This window comes from Eschrichtius robustus, chromosome 13, assembly GCF_028021215.1.
Source record: "Eschrichtius robustus isolate mEscRob2 chromosome 13, mEscRob2.pri, whole genome shotgun sequence".
In the NCBI taxonomy this organism is placed as follows: Eukaryota; Metazoa; Chordata; class Mammalia; order Artiodactyla; family Eschrichtiidae; genus Eschrichtius; species Eschrichtius robustus.
In genome coordinates, this window is record NC_090836.1 from 3,031,614 (window position 1) to 3,053,248 (window position 21,635).

The 21,635-nt window shown below is 41.2% G+C and overlaps 1 protein-coding gene across 2 annotated transcripts in view; it reads left to right on the forward strand.

Annotated features, from left to right (window-relative positions):
- The window catches only part of KDM5A (lysine demethylase 5A), a 77,620-nt gene extending 61,873 nt beyond the window's left edge, over positions 1–15,747 (forward strand). For both annotated transcript variants that reach the window (XM_068561778.1, XM_068561780.1), the window contains 4 exons: positions 3,399–3,558; positions 4,445–4,665; positions 6,543–6,953; positions 14,452–15,747. In XM_068561778.1, coding sequence (XP_068417879.1) covers positions 3,399–3,558; positions 4,445–4,665; positions 6,543–6,953; positions 14,452–14,658 — 999 coding nt within the window. In that variant the 3' untranslated portion in view covers positions 14,659–15,747. The remainder of the gene's footprint in view (positions 1–3,398; positions 3,559–4,444; positions 4,666–6,542; positions 6,954–14,451) is intronic.
- The last annotated feature ends 5,888 nt before the right edge of the window (positions 15,748–21,635 follow it).

Here is a 21,635-nt window from a genome sequence, read left to right on the forward strand (position 1 = left end):
TGTTTGTTTTTTATGTATTTGTGTGAAAAGTGTTATAAACCTATTACAGTACAGTACTATGTAGCCGATTGTGTTAGTTGGGTACCTAGGCTAACTTTGTTGGACTTACGAACAAATTGGACTTAGGAAGGTGCTCTCGGAACAGAACTCGTTTGTATGTAGGGGACTTACTATAGAGTAGATTTTGTCTGCGACTTTAGTCCTGCTAATATCAGATAAGGTGCAATGACAGATCTGTGTGTGAAACACATTTCTCACTGAGAAGCCATTCCTCCTTTCTTGCGTATTTGCCATTAGTGGGACTGAACCGTAATTTTCCTTCTTAGGAAGAGTAATTTGTTTAAGCTTGCTGTTATCAGTTGTTTTACCTTCAGCCTATCTGTGTCTTTATACTTAAAATGTATCTTTTGTAGACAGCACATGTGGTAGGGTTCTTTTTGGTGTGTCATTCTGCATATATATGCGTTTGTAAAATACCTAGTTAAATCTTGGTTTTTAGGCAGTATTACAATCTCTGTCTTTTAATTGGGGGTGTTCATTTACATTTAATGTAATTGTTGACGTGGTTGAATTTAAGTTGACCATCTTTATTTTTCATTTTTTTCTGTTCTTGTTCCTCTGTTGCTTTTTCCTGCCTTCTTTCGGGTTAATTGACAATTTTTTTTTTTTTTTTTGGCTGCGTTTGGTCTTCGTTGCTGCATGCGGGCTTTCTCTAGTTGGGGTGAGCGGGGGCTGCTCTTCGTTGTGGTGCACGGGCTTCTCATTGCGGTGGTTTCTCTTTGTTGCGGAGCACAGGCTCTAGGCGCAAAGGCTTCAGTAGTTGTGGCATGCGGGCTAGTAGTTGTGGCTCATGGGCTCGGTAGTTGTGGTGCACGGGCTTAGCTGCTCCGCAGTATGTGGGATCTTCCCGGAACAGGGCTCGAACCTGTGTCCCCTGCATTGGCAGGCGGATTCTTAACCACTGCGCCACCAGGGAAGTCCCGACAATTTTTTTTAAGGTTTCATTTTAATTTCCTTTATTGGCTTCTTACCTATACCCCTTTTTATTTTTTTCAGTGATTGCTCTGGGGCTAACAGTGCCTCTTTAACTTACCAAAGTCAATGAGTACTTCTTCATATTTCATACTTCACCCTGGGGAAGTAATTTTTTTTTTAAATTTATTTTTACCTATTTTTACTTTCCATCATTATTTTCTATGTATCTATCTATCTATTTATTTATTTATGGCTGCGTTGGGTCTTCGTTGCTGCATGCGGGCTTTCTCTAGTTGCGGCGAGCGGGGGCTACTCTTCGTTGCGGTGCATGGGCTTCTCATTGTGGTGGCTTCTCTTTGTTGCGGAGCACGGGCTCTAGGCGTGCGGGTTTCAGTAGTTGTGGCACGGGCTCTAGAGTGCAGGCTGAGTACTTGTGGCGCATGGGCTTAGTTGCTCCGTGGCATGTGGGATCTTCCTGGACCAGGGCTCAAACCCGTGTCCCCTGCATTGGCAAGCGGATTCTTAACCACTGTGCCACCAGGGAAGTCCTCAAACATTATTTTCTGATCACTTTCCTTCCTAGTTTGGAAACTTAACAGAAAGTTTCCTGCATGAGTTACGATGAAATGAGTAGAGTCAAGGTTAGAAAAAAAACGTTGCAGTCAGTGAGATGACGCATCTGGGGACTGCAGTAGGCGAGTACTAAAGTACTCTCCTATCTGTTGCCTTTTAAGACTTAAGTTCTTCAATAGGAAATAAGACTTACATGAACTGCGCTGTTCCTAAATTCTCAGTGAGTGACACTGTCTTCCAGAATCTTCTTATGAAACCTTGTAAGTATCCTGTTTAATTAAGGATAGGCTCGTGATAACAATAGACCTTCCTCTCATGCACCCTGCAAAGAAAATCAGGTGTTGCATTAGTCATTGAGCTGTTGTCTCTCGTCTCCTAAGCTACTCATTTATACTCTGCTTGGTGATGGTAGGTCTGGGACTCTACACCAGGGCTTGGTAAACTTTTTCTGTAAAGTAATATATGTATATATTAGCATACATTATATGTAGTGATATTCTATAGATATATAACGTAAAGTAAATATTTTGGGCTTTGCAAGCCATATTTGGTCTCTGTTACACCTTCTCCTTTTTTTTTTTTTTTTTTTTTTTTTTTAAAATAACAACTCTTTAACAATGTAAAAACTATTCTTAGCTCACACTCCAACCAAAAAAGTAGGCAGCCAACTGGGTTTGGCCCGCAGGCTGTAGTTTGCCAACCCCAGCTCTACACATTTATCCTTTGCCTGCTGCCCTCTCCCCTCCCCCCGCCAACAAAGGGCATTAGAGAAAATTAAAAGGCCTGCACAGTGAGAAGGGAGTTGATCCTTCCCCTGTTTTATTCTCCATTCCTGTCATCATTGAAGTACAATTGTTTTTCGTTTTTTGGGGGGTTTTGTTTGATTTTTGTTTTTGTTTTTTTACCCTGGCAGTGGCAACTGGTTCCAATTTCTAGTTGATGTTTTTTTCACACTCCAGAAGCCAGCCACATCGTGTTCTATTAGAGATAGCAGAACCAGCACTTCCTCCTCAGAGGTCTGGGTCCCAACTCTGCAGGCCCCTTCTCTGAGCTTCTTGGTTCTAATAACCCCACTTCTTTTCTCTGTTACCTCAACCCTTAGAGATGGCAACTCTTTTCTTGCAGTTATCTTAGTGTTAACTTTGGTGTTTCTGTTTTTGCCTTTTCAAGACTTTAACGTACATTTAATGAGTTCACTTTATTAAATTCTCCTTGTTGAACTTCTTGTGATTTCTGTCTCCCTGATTGCACTGTGACCGTTGAAGCTGTACTTGTGGGTTATTCTCCCCTAACTACAGGGGAGGATCGTCTGAGCCCTAATTAGACTTGTCAGAATTGTATAGCTCGAATACTGTCAGGCTCTTTATTATATTAAGAGCAGTTGGTAAGCATCTAGGTTTGAAAACCTTTAGAGAGGATTAAATAATTTGTGTCCTTAAGATGTCACATCAAAACCTTTATTCGCCTCCTAAGTCCATTTTATTTTTTCTTAAAGGGTCAAAGTTCCTTAACTTGTGGCTACAGGAGTTTTCATGAGTTGTAGACTGTAGAAAGTTGATTACATAATCGTAATTTTCTTGTATGTTTATTATCTCTGAGGATTACTTTTGAGCTTTACTCTTTCCCTTTTGGCTTGAAACTGTGGTGATTTCTGTTTTTTTCCCCAATGGACATTTTCTGTCTTACTAAATACCATATATTTAATTTTAAGATCTTTTATTTATTTATTTATTTTTTTAATAATGTATACTGTGTTATATTAGAAACTTTAACCTGAAAGCCTGTATTCAGATTCTTGTCACGGGATAAGTTGTTTCTAATTCTCCATACCTGCTTCGTTTCTTCTACAGGACACAGCCAGTGTGAAGTCCTCCAGCAGTCTGGAGCCCAGCCTTTTTTGTGATGAAGAGATTCCCATCAAGTCCGAGGAGGTGGTCACGCACATGTGGACGGCGCCCTCCTTCTGTGCTGAGCATGCTTATTCGTCTGCTTCTAAGAGCTGTTCTCAAGGTATTACGGCCCTTGGTAGCGGTATGGAGAAGAGAAGCCTAAAACCATACTGAATCTCTCTTTCAGTACAAATCCTGGCAGTGAAATGCGATAGAACCTGAAAAAAATGCAACTTTGGGAAAGCCAGTCTCTGTTAGCATTTTTCTGTCATTAGGTCATAACCTGAAAATTTCCATAGAATTATTGAATCCTAATTATAATTAGAAGGACTTCAGAGGCCATCTGGTCCCATTCTAGTCCCATTTTATTTTTATCAAATCCCTGATAGGTAGTTATTTATCCTCTATTTGTTTATTACCGGTTGTTGAGGAACTTGCTGCTTTTTAAGAATATTCATTCTGGTTTTGGAAAGCTTTGTTAGTTTTTCATCCCTTGGTAAATAATTTCTCTATTATGTTCACTTTCTTTGTCCCTAGTGAAAATAAGTCAGACTGCTTTAGGTCACACCTCTGGAAAAAGGAGAGTATTTCTTTCTTCACAGTAAAATTCAGGATTTTATGGAACAGCATATTATTGCTGTTTGTTAAGCAGGTATTATTCATATGGGGCAGTTATATGCTTAATCTTTTGGTATTCTCTGAAACGGAGAGAGCATGGGGTAGGAGATTCTCTCCCATTCCCCTTCCCCTCCAGTCACAAGGTAAAGAATCAATAAGGAACCTGTTTTTTCACTCTAAACCAGTTTTTTAGAGTGGTCATTAGAATTCTAGGTCTTTCTGTTCTGTATTTTAAAAAATTTTATTTTCACTTTCATACTGATGCAGTGAACTCAAACTTCGAAATTAAGTGCTGGAGGAGGAGGAACCATTCCTCTAAATATTTACTTTCAAAACGTTACAGTTTTTCAATAGTTTTCATTTTTTTTGTCTTATGTTTTTGGGGAAAGGTTCTAGCACCCCTAGGAAGCAACCTCGGAAGAGCCCTCTGGTGCCCCGCAGTTTGGAGCCTCCGGTGCTAGAGTTATCGCCTGGAGCTAAAGCCCAGCTGGAAGAACTTATGATGGTTGGAGATCTCCTGGAGGTGTCTCTGGATGAGACTCAACACATATGGCGGATTTTGCAGGCCACACACCCACCCTCTGAAGACAGATTCCTGCATATCATGGAGGTATGGATTTGAAGCTTGCTTACAGTGGTTTTAAAACCAGTTAGAATGTCCAGGTTCCTTGGAGGTACCACAAATTGCTGCAAGGGGTGGCTGGGTGGGTAGTACTCTGATTGTCCTACTTTCTCATTAACCCAAAGTAGTTCTGCTTTGTGGTTTTCTTTATTGAGATTCTATGTAATATTCAGTTTTTAAAAAGGCCATTTCTGCCGAAAAGAAAGGGAGGTACTGTAATTCACAAGTTGAGAACAACTTCCTTAGCCCAGACTCACACTGGTGAAAGGCCCAAAAGTTAGGCAGGGGACAATATAGTGCTTGAAAACAGGAAGCAAGGGAATGGTTAAATAGAAGTGGAGTGGGTGGGAGGGAAAGTCCACATACATTTATACAATTTACACACGTTTATACAATTATAAATCACACAGTTTCTAATTTATACAGTTTATACATGTTGTTCTATCCACGATCTCATTCATCCTCACCATAATCCTGAGGGGGAGGGGGAAAGGATAGACATGGCGAGTATTTAGCTCATTCTACCTGTGAAGAAAGTAAGGGTCAGAGACGTAGAAACTTGCCTGAGGTCACATGTGGAGTAAAAACAGAGACCTGGCTTCTCTCTCTGGCATTAGATGCCATTATCCTTTTCATTATTCTTTTCCATGACTGTTTCCATGAGGCGGAAGGTACACTGCTAGCAGCAGTTGACACGGGTACGCCTGGTGCACTGTGGTTTGTCTCTGGTTTGGAAGTCAGATTGAGGGCGCCCAACTTAGATAGTATTTTCCAGTCGCAGAGCATTTTCTTCACATCCGGTATCTCATCTGATCTTTATTTTACATATAAGGAAACACACAAAGTGTTGAGAAGTTAAATATCTTATTCAAGATGTGATAGACTTAAGACACTTGTGACCCAGTGTTCTTTACGAATCTGCAGATTCTGAGGTTCCTGTCAAAGATATTCCAGTATCAAATCTGTGGGAAAATAAATTCTCAAGTGTTATTTCTTAAGTAATTATCAAGCTTACGTTTTTCAATATTTTTCTACCTTACCCCTTGTTCTTTCTGTTACTAGACACACTTTTACTATTAAAATCTTTAACGTTTACTACCTTGGCCTGTAAATAGCAACAATATTAGACAGTTGAAAAAAAAAAGGCAAGTGTTTTTGCTTCGTGACAGCAACTGTTTTCTTGTGAAAGTCACTACATACCCTTTGTAATGAGATCATGGGTAAAACTTTGTGTTTTGCTGACAGTTTTGATAACTTCTTAACCACCAAGGATTTATTGAGTTAATAAAGAACTTTAGTACTGGTAAGTGGAGACCCAAAGAGTTATTACGTAATTATTTAGTATACATTTAGCTTTCTAGGTATGTTTTCATCTCAGTTACGTAGAGGTGCTACAGACTAAATTAATATATGCAGACACTTTTTTTTGCCTTTTTTTCCCTCTGATAAGCTAAAAATAAGTCAGATATTTTATTTAGGGCTTGCCATTATTTTCTACTGTTATCTTCTTTGAATATTATATTTGCCTTCTTAAAATATCTTCAGAATATTTATTGTGGTATAATGTACACAACATAAAATTTATCATTTCAACTGTTTTTAAGTGTACAATTCAGTTGTTTTAATTACATTTATAATATTATACAACTATTACCACTATCCATTTCCAGAACTTTAAAATTATTCCTAACAGAAACTCTATACCCATTAAATAATAAATCCCATTTCCCTCCCCCCAGCCCCGGTAACTCATATTCTACTTCCTGTCTCTATGAAATTGCCTATTCCTGATACCTCATGTAAGAGAATAAAACAATTTTTAAATGTCTTGCTTTAAAATTGTTTCTATTTTTATACTTTTGAAGGATGACAGCATGGAAGAGAAACCATTAAAAATAAAAGGAAAGGACTCTTCAGAGAAGAAACGGAAACGGAAGCTAGAAAAAGTAGAACAGCTTTTTGGTGAAGGAAAGCAGAAGTCCAAGGAGCTAAAGAAAATGGATAAACCTAAAAAGAAGAAATTAAAATTAAGTGCAGAAAAATCAAAGGAGCTGAACAAACTGGCCAAGAAACTAGCAAAAGAAGAAGAGAGGAAGAAAAAGAAGGAGAAGGCTGCTGCAGCCAAAGTTGAACTTGTGAAGGAGAGCTCGGAGAAGAAGAGAGAGAAGAAGGTGCTGGACATCCCCTCCAAGTATGACTGGTCAGGAGCGGAGGAGTCTGACGACGAGAACGCTGTGTGTGCCGCGCAGAACTGCCAGAGGCCCTGCAAGGACAAGGTGAGTCTAGCTGCGCCCGCCAAGTGTGCGCGGGGACGTGGAGCAGCGGCCGGGCACACCGGGGTTTGAGGTAATCATGGTCTGTTTGGCCTTGTGACGTCACATGTTTAATTCAGTTTCTAGAAACATCTTCAGTTATGCGGCTCTTAGTGGAAGAAATGTTGTGTTTTAGAAATCGTATACGTGGTGATCGTCCTGACCGAGCGGAGAGAAGCCGTGTGGTACCAGGAGCAGTGCGTCTCGGGCGTGGGCACAGCAGGGCTCAGAGCAGTCGTGTCCCTTCCCTGCAGGGTGCCTCGGGGGACTAGACATCTTGTCAGTTAGCCACAGTGGCCTGGAAAGTCCTGGGCCGGTATCCTAAGAGCTGTGGCAAATTGCATTGAGTTCGGTTCTGAAGACCTAAAACTAGGGGGTTAAATCTTCCCTTTTGGTCTGTGTCTTATCCACACTCAGCCCTATGTATACTCTCCTAAATAGAATATGATTGTTTTCACATCTCTTGCAAAAAATAAAGACCTTTAAAGGTATTATTTTTAAAATGTCAGCCCTCAATTTTAAATATTAGCAAGGATAGGATGGTCTTTCTTAAGGTAATAATTGATGTTATAAACTTCTGAGAAAGACGGATGGACTTTATGAAAAATCCTAGGTTCATTAAATGGCTGAAGGTATCTATTGTAGTGTTCCCATCAAGATTATTAGTAAATTCATGGTTTTAATTTTATTATCTCCTTAACACCACTTGATGTTTAGAATTTTAATAGCTCCTCAATTTGAATATATAAACAATAAACACAGCTGCATCACGATTCCCTTACTTTCCTCCTCAGTTAAATACTTGTTAGAGCTTGAAGAGGTCACCTTGTCCAGCCTCTTCATTTCACAAATGATGAAGCCAGGACTGAGTGAAGATAAATGATGTGACCAAAGTCACAGAGCTCATTAGTGGCAAAACCAAAAGTAGAACCCTGGCTCCCAGACCAGGTGCTCTCCGCTAATATCCCCACCCCTCCGGTAACTGAGATGCAAGTACAAAAACACAGTGCAAAACTAAATGACACATATTTAAATTATACTTACTAAAGGTTTTCTACTCACTTTTTGGAAAATGAATAGATAGTGAAATATATATCCCATAGTCCAGCTTTCCGAGGACCACAGCTGTAAATATTTTAGTGTGTTTCCTTCCAATTCTTTTTCTGTATAGTTTGTTTTATATCATGTCATACTGTCTATTCACTTTTGTATCTGCTTTATTAGTTTCGTAAGTATTTTTCTATATTATAAATATTTTGGTAGATACATTATATGTGCGTGTATTATTATTATTATTATTTTTTGCGTGTATTATTTTTATCTTTCATTTGAATTTATTCTCATCTGAATGTGTTTATTAAAGAGGCTGATGACAGGTTAGCTCTTTCTCTTTGGGTCTGAAGTATTAGCAGCTTAGTGTTGGCAGGACCTTCTCCCTTTTCTTCCTCCTTTAACTAATTGTATGGCAGCTGGAGGACTGGCAACAGGATATGTTTCTTTTTCAAGCTTTCCTATCGTCCTTCCTACAGTGTTTATATCCATCATGAACCTTTCTGTTTTTTTTCTCCTTTTCACTTAATAACCTCTCCCCTCTCCTCTGTTCAGCATTTAAAATACAGTTCAGTTCATCTACTATCCCTGTTCTTTTCCTGTTGCATATAAACACTACAGGCAGTTTTTTTCTCACCTGCCATAAAATTGTTAACACATGTCCTGCTTCCTCTCAGGGTGGTCAAGGAGTAAGGTGAGATCATCTATATGAAAGCACTAGTTAACCAAAAATGCAACTTAAGTGTTAAGATGTGATCATTATTTTTAGATGAACCCTGAGGTTTGCTCCTAACATTATAGGTACTTAAAAAAAAAAAAAATCTAGAAAGGGGAATCCCCTGGAAGTCCAGTGGTTAGGACTCCACAGCGCTTCCAGTGCAGGGGCCCTGGCTTCAATCCCTGGTTGGGGAACTAAGATCCTGCATGCCACATGGCGTGGCCAAGAAAAAAAAAATCTGGAAAGTTATCTACATTTTGATGGAGCAAAAGTAGATTTAGCTGAATATTTAGAGAAAATGTCTATTGTTTAAAACATACAAAGATTTGTACACATTAATTTGTTAAGATTAGTACAAAAATTGTCAGAACACATACACAGGTGAGCAAGTGTGCCTTAACCTGTCAATAGCTACATGAAAGAAACTTATGAATGCTGTATTTCTATAATGTGTTTAATTTTAAACAAATTATTTCAGATTATAAACATTTTGTCCGTCATTTCTGTTTTGCAATTTTTATGGCTCTCCAAGGCTGTTTCTGACACCAGTTTTACTAAATGGAAGGTGTGTTTCTTTAGAAACTTGGTAAAGAATTTTACAGCTTTCTCAATTTGAAGTATAGTGTTTCTCTAAGGAAAACAAATTAATGCATGGTACGCATCTTCAGAACAAAAGGATGACAAGAAAAGAATGTTTTTTAAGGAAGTCTGTGTTCTTTAAATATCATGTAGCAAAAAACCCACACAACTTCTTGGGTTCATTTATATTTAGGTAAATGTATTCTAACTAGTAATTACTATTATTTTTACCTAAAAATGTGCAGATTGAGAAAACTTTGAAGGATTACTTAAATGTACCTAGCTTCAATTTCAAGATGTTTTAGAAAGAAAAAAGAAAAATATTATCAGAAAATGTAAAAGGTCTAAATAAAACCAAAACTGTCTCTTCCATCATTATCAAATTCAAGTTGAAATTAATTTTAAAAGTAATAATGAAGAACTGTTTTCAAAAAACTAGTTTTAAGGTTTAGAATCTTTTTCTCTGTGAACTTTGCCACTTTCATTCGATCTTATTGGTACCAAGAGTAAAACGAGTTAACTTGAAGGAGCAAATTCTTTCAAGCTAATATTTAAGTAACATTTTTTCTGCATTAAAATAAATATTTAATCTTACTTATGAAAATAGATTTTTTTCCCTTTACTTTTTTTTTTAACCTTCTTACTATGGGCTTTTTCCTTACCCATTACTACCTCCCTAAGAAGTTCGGCATGATAAATAAAGAGAAACTATGTTTATAAACTTCTGTCTCTCACTTTTACTATTTGTTAGCCACTCTGATTTTTTTAAAAATAAATAAATAAATTTATTTATTTATTTTTGGCTGCATTGGGTCTTCGTTGCTGCGCGCGGGATTTCTCTAGTTGTGGCGAGTAGGGGCTGCTCTTCGTTGCGGTGCACGGGCTTCTCATTGCGGTGGCTTCTTGTTGCGGAGCGCGGGCTCTAGGCGCGCGGGCTTCAGTAGTTGTGGCGCGTGGGCTCTAGGCACGCAGGCTTCAGTAGTTGTGGCACGTGGGCTCAGTAGTTGTGGCTCGCGGGCTCTAGGTGCGCAGGCTTCAGTAGTTGTGGCGCACGGGCTCAGTAGTTGTAGCTCACGGGCTGTAGAGCGCAGGCTCAGTAGTTGTGGTGCATGGGCTTAGTTGCTCTGCGGCATGTGGGATCTTCCCGGACCAGGGCTCGAACCTGTGTCCCTTGCATTGGAAGGTGGATCCTTAACCACTGCACCACCAGGGAAGTTCCAGCCACTCTGATTTTAAAAGATTTTTGTGGAGAGTTGTCTCAGCAAAAGTATTGCATTATCAGTGGCTTTATCATTCATATCTCCTTGTAGCATAGGTAATCAAAGGTTGGATTACCTAAATGAGGGAGTCACACACACGGAGACACACAGACACAGACACACGCAGAGACACACACAAACTGGTGATGTTATGATAGGGTAACCAACTGTCCCAACTTGCCTGCGACTTTCCTGGTTTTAGCACCGCAATTCCTGTGTTTTGGGAAACCTGTTAATCTTGGGCAGGCTGGGAGGGTTGGTTACTTATTGTTTAAGATCACCAAAAAAAACCTACACGGGGATTGTGAACATATGTCATACTTGATTAAATTGTTTTAATTTTGAACTCTGGCTTTTGCAAGAAACTTCGGTGCAAAAGAGATTGAAAGCCAAAATAAAAAGAGCCCAGGTGGGTAACTAAGCTAAGACTGTCACTAAATCACGAGGCTTTCTTTTTTCCAAGTGCAGTAAATATGCGCTAAGAAATGAACAAAATATAATGTGCGAAATATTTTTTCTTAAGTGTAAATATGAAACCATATAGCAAAACATGAAATGCCAAACTAACATTATATTTCTCATTTAAGCACACATTTCCCCCAATCCAAACCCAGTACGCTATTTTTACTATAGTTAAATGTCTTATCAGTTAATATCTGAACAGCTCATTGCTGTGAAGTTTTTCAGTAATTACTTTTTTTTGACTTGATAAGTGTATCTCCCAGAAATACTGAAAGGGGAAATGACTATTAGAACTTACTATGCAGTTAGCCAAATTCTTTGTTCTTGAGTGTTCAGGCTACTGCATAGTCTGCAGATTCAGTTGACATTCCAGACAGAAGTAGAACTGGATTTTGATTGTAAGTAGATGAACATGATAGGAAGATATTCGTAAAGAGAGCTATTTTTTTAAAATTATTTATTTATTTATTCATTTTTGGCTGCGTTGGATCTTCGTCGCTGCGTGTGGGCTTTCTCTAGTTGTGGCGAGCGGGGGCTGCTCTTCGTTGTGGTTCACGGGCTTCTCACGTTATGGAGCACGGGCTCTAGGCGCGCAGGCTTCAGTAGTTGCAGCTCGCGGGCTCTAGAGCGCAGGCTCAGTAGTTGTGGCGCACGGGCTTATTAGTTGCTCCGTGGCACGTGGGATCTTCCCGGACCAGGGCTCAAACCCGTGTCCCCTGCATTGGCAGGCGGATTCTTAACCACCGCGCCACCAGGAGAGTCCAAGAGGGCTATTTTTTCCCTGCTAGATTATTAGGGTAAATTGTTGTGTAACATGTAGGCTGGGATAGCCTCTCAAGAAAAGTTATATACTTTTTTGGGATGGTGGGAGAGCTGGGCTTAGGAATGGACCTCTAGCCAAAATCACAAAAGGAAGTGTTGTCTTCCTCATTTGAAAGACCGCAATAGATGTGATTTTTGGGAGACCGGAAGCCAGGGTGTGTAGTGCACAATTACATTCTAAAAGACATGGGGCCGCTTTTCTCGGCAGCAAATAGTGGTGAATTGGTAACACTCTTACCCGGTGGGGGCTGGACTGGGTTAGATAACTGGAGGCAGGAGTAGTTACCTGTTGACTCAGGGGTGTCATAACCAGGGTGGCGCCTCCAGGCTGGGCGGCCCAGAGAAGCACAGCTCTCCCAGTTCCGCTGACCAGCTCCAAATAGCCGGACAGTTGGGCTGAGCTCACCCCCTGTCAGATTAGCACTTTATAAATCTTCACCGGCTGGTAGCTTCTGTATTTTTGAGTCATTGTCTCCCTTTTCTGTCTCCAGGACAGTTTGCCACAGCAGGGACATTTAGATCAGTTGTTTTCTTCACTGCACAGACTTCAGAAGCTAAATATCACACAAACAATTGCAGAACAAAACCAAAATTTATGTTAGGAAGTAATTAAGTCACTCCGAACTTACAGAAAGCAGGATCACATAGTGCCAGCGATGGTCAAATTTAGAATATTTAAGAATTACCTGGGGAGCTTCCCTGGTGGCGCAGTGGTTGAGAATCTGCCTGCCAATGCAGGGGACACGGGTTCGAGCCCTGGTCTGGGAAGATCCCACGTGCCGCGGAGCAACTGGGCCCGTGAGCCACAACTACTGAGCCTGTGCGTCTGGAGCCTGTGCTCCGCAACGAGAGGCCGCGGCAGTGAGAGGCCCGCGCCCCGCGATGAAGAGTGGCCCCCGCTCACCGCAACTAGAGAAAGCCCTCGCACAGAAACGAAGACCCAACACAGCCAAAAATAAATAAATAAATAGCGTTCCCTTAAAAAAAAAAAAAAAAAGAATTACCTGGGAGCTGGTCACAGTGCAGGATCCTGGTTTGTCCCCCAAGATATTCTGAGTCTGTAGGTTTGGGACGGGTCTCAGCTACACTTTTAACAGACGCAACAGGTGATTCTGACGCAAGTAGTGCCGCAGGCAGTTACTTGAAGGTGCAGGATGTTTTGTGGAAAGTAGGATAGTGAGTAGAGCCAGGAGACTGTGATCTTAAAAAGTGCCTTCAGTGTCCCAGGCTGTGGACCAGGTGTCTTGCCAAACATTATTTTACTTGATCCTCTAAATAATCCTGTGAGCAAGATTTGATCTCCATTTTACAGATGGAGAAATGGAGCCTTAGGGAGATTAAATGACTTGCCTCAAATTTTACACCAGAACTCTAGGAACAGTGAAAGCAAAAAGATTATTTTGACAAGTGATTTCTCCCACCCTTTACTAAAAACCGGGAAATTACTAACAGGAGTATCACACTTTTGATAAGTTTTATAGTATATGGACACTGATTTTGAAAACTACTCACTTTTCCTGAGACTCGTTTCCCTAGCCCGAACCTCCTGCCTCTGTTCTTTCTCATAAGCTGTACTGAAGTACTTAATTGATCACTTCATACGCCATACTTTGCCCTGTTTTCTGGCAAAGCTCATTGTTGTAAGTGACTTCAACGTTGCTAGTGAAGTTATCAACTTTTGTACTGGGGAGAGAAGGGCAAGTAGCTCTTTTATATTAAAGGTTCTAATCCGCCGTGGCATAGCTGTAAAAACTACCCGAATCAGCTGCCAAACAGGAAAGCCCCAAATCACCGCACTGTTAACTATATGCCCCAGGCTTAAAGTCACCAAACAATAGTCCTTTTCTAGCCTCCTATAATCACAATGTTCTCTGAAGGGTCAGAGCTTGCCTGGCATCTGCCACTGACCTATCAGTTACCCAGACTTTAATTTTAAACCTCAGAGTGATCTATTGACCTGTGTCTTTGACTGTTTTAATTGGTTAATTTGTAAGATTTGACCTCTGATATTTGCTAACTTTTTATAGGGAGTTGTATTTGTAACGGAAGAAGAGAAGAATAAAAAATATTAGTTTAAAAAGTGGCCTATGTGACTGCTTTTCTAAAAAGGTATTTAATGCTCTTAGTACTTTGGCTTATCTCTTTGAAATAAAGCTAATACACAGGATTGCCTTCACATTGTTGTACTCTTCTTTTCTTGATTGATAATTGCATTGTCTTAGAGCCTAGAAGTTGTTAATATTAGCTAAAACTACTTGGCTGCTCTATTAGAAGTTCCTTTTTTGTCAGATTTTCTCAAACATGTTTCTGCCTCACAAGGAGCCCCAGGTATTTATGAGGTAATGGAGTACCTAAGAGGCCTAATTTTGTGGACATATTATGGAAAAAATAATTTGGGGGTATTAACTTCCCAGCTTCTTTCTTTAAAAAATAACCCCATAAGAAGTCATTGTCTGTCTCTGGGCATCCCAATTATTTGCTTTCATTTAAGCCAAGAAAGCTCTTTGGTTTGCTTGTATTCCAGGCTTACTGTGTATGTAACCTAAACATTCCCTGATCTTGTCTCCAACAGGTAGACTGGGTGCAGTGTGATGGTGGCTGTGATGAGTGGTTTCACCAAGTTTGTGTGGGTGTATCTCCAGAAATGGCTGAAAATGAAGATTACATCTGTACAAACTGTGCAAAGAAGCAGGGGCCGGATAGCCCAGGTCCAGCACCACCTCCTTCTTTCATAATGAGCTACAAACTACCAGTGGAGGATCTTAAAGAGACCAGTTAGCAGATGCTGGGTTAGTTTGGGACATGGGGAAAAACGGACCACACAGAGACCTTAGTCAGTAGAGTGGTTTAGATCCACTCAGAATGTTGCTTCCAAAGACGAATGGCCTTCTGAGCAAGTCCTCCCAGCCGACTTCCTCTTTGCATGGACGTGGGATCTGCGTTCTCTGTCAGCACATCTGGGCCGAGGGTGTCTGCTTTGGTCCAGCAGCCAGTGTTTCAGTTCGTGTCTCCTCTGAGATTGCTTGTCACATTAAGGCCAGACATTTGAGCTCTAGGGTGGCTGGCTGGCATTAGTGCATTGGTGTGCTGGCAGGGCATGTAGGATGCAGCTTCTGGCCAGTTGGTGCTAGTTAGAGGTTTGCAGCCGGCACCATCCAGAGGTGCTGATCACTTGGATCTCCTTAGTTAGGCCAGTGGGAGAGGAGTAGAGTAGCAGTTTCCTTCCGCTCTGCCCTGGCATTTGACGCCCTACACATCCAGCTAGGAGAGGGCCAGGGCTGAAGTTAGTCCTGTTAGAGGCCATGGGTAGTGGCACAGCCTGTAGACCTCAGCTCCATGTGCTTGTTTGTACCAAGAAGAAAACCCCAGTTGAGAGGCAGATCACCTCATCTTCCTAAGGAGGAGGATGGCATCTAGTTCAGAAGTCTGACTAGATAGGATTCTGGGAAGAAGAGATTTTATTTCAAGGCAAGGAGCCTTTTTTTGGCTTTGAGAAGTCTTGCTGTCTTGGGTCTACATTTTAAAGAAGAGCAGGTACGTGGATCCAGGCTTCTGCGGTAGCAAAGAAGACAAGTCAGAATGTTTGACTGAGCCACAGCGGTGCCTGCTTTTCGGGGAGCCCTTCATTCACAAGCGCACCAGGTGCCACCAGGCTTCAGGCGTGGCCCCGAGCAAGACCAGCAAATAACAGCTCTTGCCTTGCAGCCCGGCCCCCACTGGCTGTGGTTTCCAGGACTGGCCGTTTCTGACTGTGGCCCACGGCAGATGCTGTCGCACAGCACGTGGCTTCATCAGAAGACGTGGGCTTAGAGTACCTCTGGGTGAGAAAGTTGTTTTAGTAAATCCATTTTTAAAAAAAAAGAAAAAAGGACTTGTTTTTACTTTTTTCTAAATGTCTCTGACTACTGACTGTTCTATAAATAGATTATTTTTCCTTTTTTAATATACATATATGAATATATAAATATATATATATATAAATATATATATATATATTTACCGTTACCAGCAGCTTATGACAGAGTTTCAGCATCAAAAATCCATTTGGGGGCTTGCTTTCTCGTCTTGCTTTTTAATAAAGGAATCCCATTCCTTCCTTGTAGTACAAGGAGTTAGCACTTCCTTCTCCATCCTAGCCCGACCAGATCTTCCATGTTGGTTTTGTTCAAATAGGTAATTATATTTCGTTTGTGTGTTGGGACTTGTCCCTTTCTGTGGGGAAACCTGGTCATACTGTATCTGTGATGGTAGTTGTGTTTTGTACGTGAAAGTTTGGAACTACGGTGCTGTGTTCTCCCTCCTGTTGTGTTCTGTGTCCTTGTGAAGGTGTTAAACGTAAGCTGTATGGAAACTCTTATTAGAAGGGGACTAAATTTTTTTTTTTTTTTAGGACAAAAAAACCCAAAAACCCACCAAACAAACTAAAAATGGTGTTTTGTCTTCACTATCCTGTGTCCCTTTATTTTAGTTTAAAGATCTGTGGTTTGACTTAAATTCATCAGTTTTCCTTTTAAAAGGGGGGAGCAGGGTGGGCCCAGAGAGCAGCTTTTAGTCTTGTCTTCCCTTTTTGCCCCGATCTCTTTTAAAGAAATGTCTTCTAGTAACTAGAAGTGAAATGTACTGTCCAGTCACAGTTTGCGTGGGTATGAGATTTAACTCAAAAGGCATCTTACTAAAAAAAGCAAAACCTTTCCTATAAAATCCAGTTTCTGCAAATGCTTTCTCTATGGTTCTACTACCTATTTTTTAGCCACTTCTCCCTTAATATCATATAACATTTTGAGTGTCTTGGCCTGTTAAGAGGTTCATAAGTGTTGGTGTGCATGGGTCTTAAAATCTCATCTCAAGTGTGTGTATGATTTAAGATTTCAATGGAAATTACAAGGTAACTAAGTAACCAGTTTCATAAGTTATCATTTTGCCAGTCTCTCAATACATAAAGATATTACTACTTAGTTAAGAATTTCATCTGGTTGATATTATAGAAGAAAGCACAATGTTTTTTGCCTTTCGGTCTTCTCTGTAAAAGTCTTCGCAAGTGCTCGTGGGTTAAAAATTGAATGCAGTCTTAAGTGATGGCTGCCCGGAATATATTTAAAAATACCTTGTTTTTCCTTCGTTCCTCAGCTATCAGTGGAGGGGCATGAGGTGCTGAGAAAGACAGCTAAGGTGCTCTGCCGCTTGGAGTGTGCTGGATGGATAGAGGGCTGTTTAGGGAACAATTTATGTTCATAATAGGTATTTGCCTGCATATTTGACTGAGAGAAAAACGCAAGGCAGTCTCCAGCCATGAATAGCTCCCTGTTTATCTTCGGACATTTTGAAACTCAAATATATCATTTAATTGATACTGTGGGATTTTCTGTATTTATTTGAAAGTCACAGAGGATTTGGTCTGACTTTTGACCATTTAGACCAAAGGTTGAGAACAGATGAGAGACAGTTAAAAAAAAAGAAAGAGAAAAGAAAAATATATAGATATGTGTAATTTTGTAATGAGTGAACTAAGATTCATCTGTTAAAGGAAATGATGATGTTTTTTTCACTTAGAGGAAATTACTTATTTTACAACTTAACTCCATTCTGCGGTATTGTAACCTTTCATATTAAAACTTGATTTAAAATGTTTCTTTACCCTTCCTATCTCCTCAGAGTCGCAATTCTTCACCACTCGTTCTTTAACTTACTCGTTAATTCTTTCAAAGGTATTTCTCACTACGTTCATTATAAACCATTTTGGCAAAGGTTATAGAAAGGAAGATGAAAACTGGTAGGTCAAGAGTAGGTCCTTGGAACGACGCAAGTGCAATGACAGCTGTCTCGTGGTCCTTCCAGCCGGGGTTGGCCTCGCTGCCTGTAGTGACCCCGCAGAGATGTGTGGGGAGATGCGGGGCCAGGCTCCTTCCCGAGCTGCTGCCTCCCAGCTCTTCCTGACTCACACGTGGGCATCATGGAACAACAGCTACTGCACGTCACGCTTCAGATAATTGAAACGGCAGATGTGAAACCTGGGTCGCCCGCGATGTACTTGAATAATCAAAACCCCAGCGAGGGCTGACCTGTGAGATGAGAACGATTTCACCTGTGCTTCACTTCTCTACTTTTGTCTTCGACACGTGCCCAAGAAATGTCAGCTTGCTTGTTTCTCTTAATTTTTAGATTTTGATGCAATTCAGTGGATGTAAGAGAAACTCCCTACTTGGCAATATTTTAATTCTACAGTACATTTGTGCAAATATCAGCCAGTGCTTAAAGTAGGAGGGTGAAAGGGAAAACTGAGAAAGCCCTTCTTTCAAAGGGAGGGATTATCCACCTTTTAAGGAGAAAGTGGCAATTCGAAGTGGGATTTGAAAATTGTGGGAAAATTAAGCAAAGTTCCACGCATAACCAGGTTCAGTAAAGGTTTACATACGAACTAGCTTCATGTGTGTGTAAAAAGTTGCTTTTGCAGTACGTCCTTAAGTATAAATTTTTAAAAGCAGGCGATTGGTTTGCCTTTTACCTTTTGAAATCCCACCTTTTTTTGTTGTTTTTAATTAAGGCATATCATTACTTTGGATGTGGATGTGCCATGGCATTTAGTATTTACAGCATGAGAAGGAAAGAATGGATATTAATATATTTTGGAATTCTAGTCTTCTCTTGGTCTGGATCATATCTAGTCACCACTATGCAACGGATGATGTGCACTGGGAAAGGATGTGACGGGTTTTTAAAGATGCGTCCTGCTTATTCTTAACTTTTGCAATACTCCAAGGTGTCTAAACAGGAATGTCTTTTGTAAGCCTCAAGACCTATTGATTATTCTCTTACATGTTTATTTACCTGTTAGCGAGACACTTAAATATAATATGGACTCTAATTTACCAGGGATTTTGGTGGTGCCTTATGAAAAGTATAACTTGACTTCTTGTTTTTTTGAGCATGTTTTGCATTTCTTTTGTTTTCTGAAAGAATGTTAGGTATGGTTATTTGCATTACATCTAAAAAATTTAAAAAATTGTGTGTGTGCTCAGGTCCCCCCTACCCTGTCATTCACATTGGTGTCAACTCTAAGTGGTAACCAAGTAAAGGTAGATTTTGGTAATTGATCTGAGAGCCACTTTTAACCTGTTGCAGAACAGTTTCTAATGTGCATTTGCTCTCTATAAAATAAAGAACCGGCCTCAAATAACTTCACCAGTGGTGTAATTAGCCTGTTAAATTGCTGAGAATAGTGTTTTCAGAAAGCGTGAAGTAGAAGAAGTGATTCCTGCAGATTTCACCTTTCTCTGTTTTCAGCAAGAGTCCAGCGTCTGAATGAAAATGTTCAGACATTTTCCCCACCGTTGATTTCTTAAGCGGTTTATCCCTTTGTAGCGAACTAGTAATAAAAGCAGGAAAGATGAAGAAATACTTCCTTTTTCCTTTGGCCTCCTAGTACTTAAAACTAGCTCAAACTGCACCTTACACTTCAGAGAAGTAAATGGCCCTTTTTTCTCATTGCCAAGGTTATCAGGTCATGGAGGCGTGAGGGACAGATCGTTGCTGAAAATGTTAAGGTTCTGCCTGCAGTGAAATTGGCCTCAAACGTGAAGTGTTTGATTGTGTATGTATGTGTTAGGGAGGAGAATTAGTGGGAAGAAGGAGGAAGAAAAAAACTGGTTATCTCAACTTGGAAAAGAATTTTCTTGCCAACAACAACAAAAAAACCATGAAATTGCGTAAGATTGACAAATTCTTTTCTTTTTAAAAGTTGTGTGGAATCCACCCAGTTTAGATCACGTATTTCTTGGGGCCTTGGCATTGTGGTTGATAACAGTACGTTGAAGATCCAGAATCTCTTCATGGGAAGCTCAGCCTTGCATTGGGAAGTCTCAGATAACACAACGAACGAACAGTACAGAAGAACACGCTCAAGGACTGTATGCTGTGACCAAACAGTGGAATTTGGAATTTCTTGACTCTTCTCACCTATTTGCTCTTTAAAGTGTGTTTCTGCCCTGCTTTTAGTAGGCAGAAAGATGATTTAATGTTTCCATGTGACAAAGTCCCATGAAATTTCTTTACTAGGCAAGGACTTTCTCTAAGCTCATCTGTGGAGCCAGGATGTATCTTTGTTAATGCAAAATAAAGATGGCACAAGCAGCCTTAAAGATGGTTTGGTGGCTCCAGCTGGTGAACCTCGTAGTAAGGAACTCTGGTGAGTTGCCAGGGACATAGGGGTGAGCTCAGGATCTAATGTAGTTTCAAAAACAACACCCCCTCAAAACAAAAACTTCAAAAGCCCAGGTGAGAACTTCAGGGTTACATAAGAAAGAATGCTGGATTTAGGAATGAACTGATCTGGGTGTTAGCTCTTTGTATGACCTTCTGTTGCTTACTTCCCTTTTTGGAATCTGTTTCCTACCATGTGTGGGTTCTTGTGGATACAAAGACATTTAAGTTACAGCCCCTCTCCTTGAAGGAGGGTAAGACAGACGTTTCTAAGGATGTTTCTTACAAAAACTTTGATGGAATTGAGAAGGGAGGATAGTAGAGAGGTTTTGGGCATGTAATCCAAATTCCCATTCCGTACTCCTGAGGAGGGAACACGCAGGCTCTGCTGAATATTCTGTTGTTAGAAAATTTAAGTCTCGGTCACTAACGTTCATATTAGAGCACACCCATAGTCTCCATTTGGGTCTGAATTTTGTGGAGTTCATCATGCACTTTGACGTGTGCCCCAAGACCAGCGTCTTGCTGTGCTATTCAGTAAGACGAGTGTATCAGACACGTTCCGACAGACCTAACCGTGCCCCTCCCTCCTCCTGAGTTGGTAGCTACTTGGCCTTAGTGAGAAATTCTCCCTCCGGCCAAAGCATCGGCCCCTGCCCTCCTCATTCTGGGCCGCTTTCTGCTGAGACCAGTAGGCCACCCGGGCCCTGGTGGCTTTAGTCTCCTGACTGGACCCTGCCATCCTTTCTACTTGGCACTAAGCTCCGTGGTTGGTTGTTTCTCCATCACTCTGACCCTGCAGGACCTCATCCCCGGTCGGTTCCGCCATCCGATGTCGTCGCTGCTAAATACTGCCGAGTACACGCCCTTGATGGGTAGCTCTACAAACTGACTCAAGGAGGCCGGCTCTCAGAGCAGGGCAGCAGCCCTGAAGGTCCAGCGACCCCTTCCATTCTTAAAGACACTTGAGACCTTGGTCTCTTGTCCAGTCCCCATCCCACCGTGACCTCTCTTCCCTCAGCAGAGGCCTCCCCTGTAACACGGAGGAAACTGAAGCCAGCAGGAGGGCTCAGCATCCACATCTGTCTCAGAACACGTGTCTGTCCTCTGGCCAACACAGACCGTAGGCAAACGGGCAAGCCGGTGAATCCCATCCCACCTCACCTCCTCAGAGACCTCGCACCCTCCCTCAGCGCATACGCTCAGGTCTCTCCCTCTGACGTGCTCCTGGACCCTGTCTCCCTCTCCTGCCCTCTTGGTCCTTCCTTTGTAGCCAAGCCCCGTTCGTCCCCCCACCTCACTTTCAGATCCCTCAATCTACGGTAATCTGGACCCTCCTCTCCACGTTCCACTGAGGCTGCTCTCACGGAGGCCGTAACTGACCACATGTTGCCAAGTCCAGTGGGCACTGCACTTCGTATATGACACCTGACACTTGTCCACTCCCTCTGGGAGACTCCTCCATTGGCTTCTCGGCCACTACTTTTTCCTAATTTTTCTTCCCTGCAGCTGCTCGTTAGTCTTCTTTTCTGTTTACCCTTCGAACGGTGTCATCAGAGG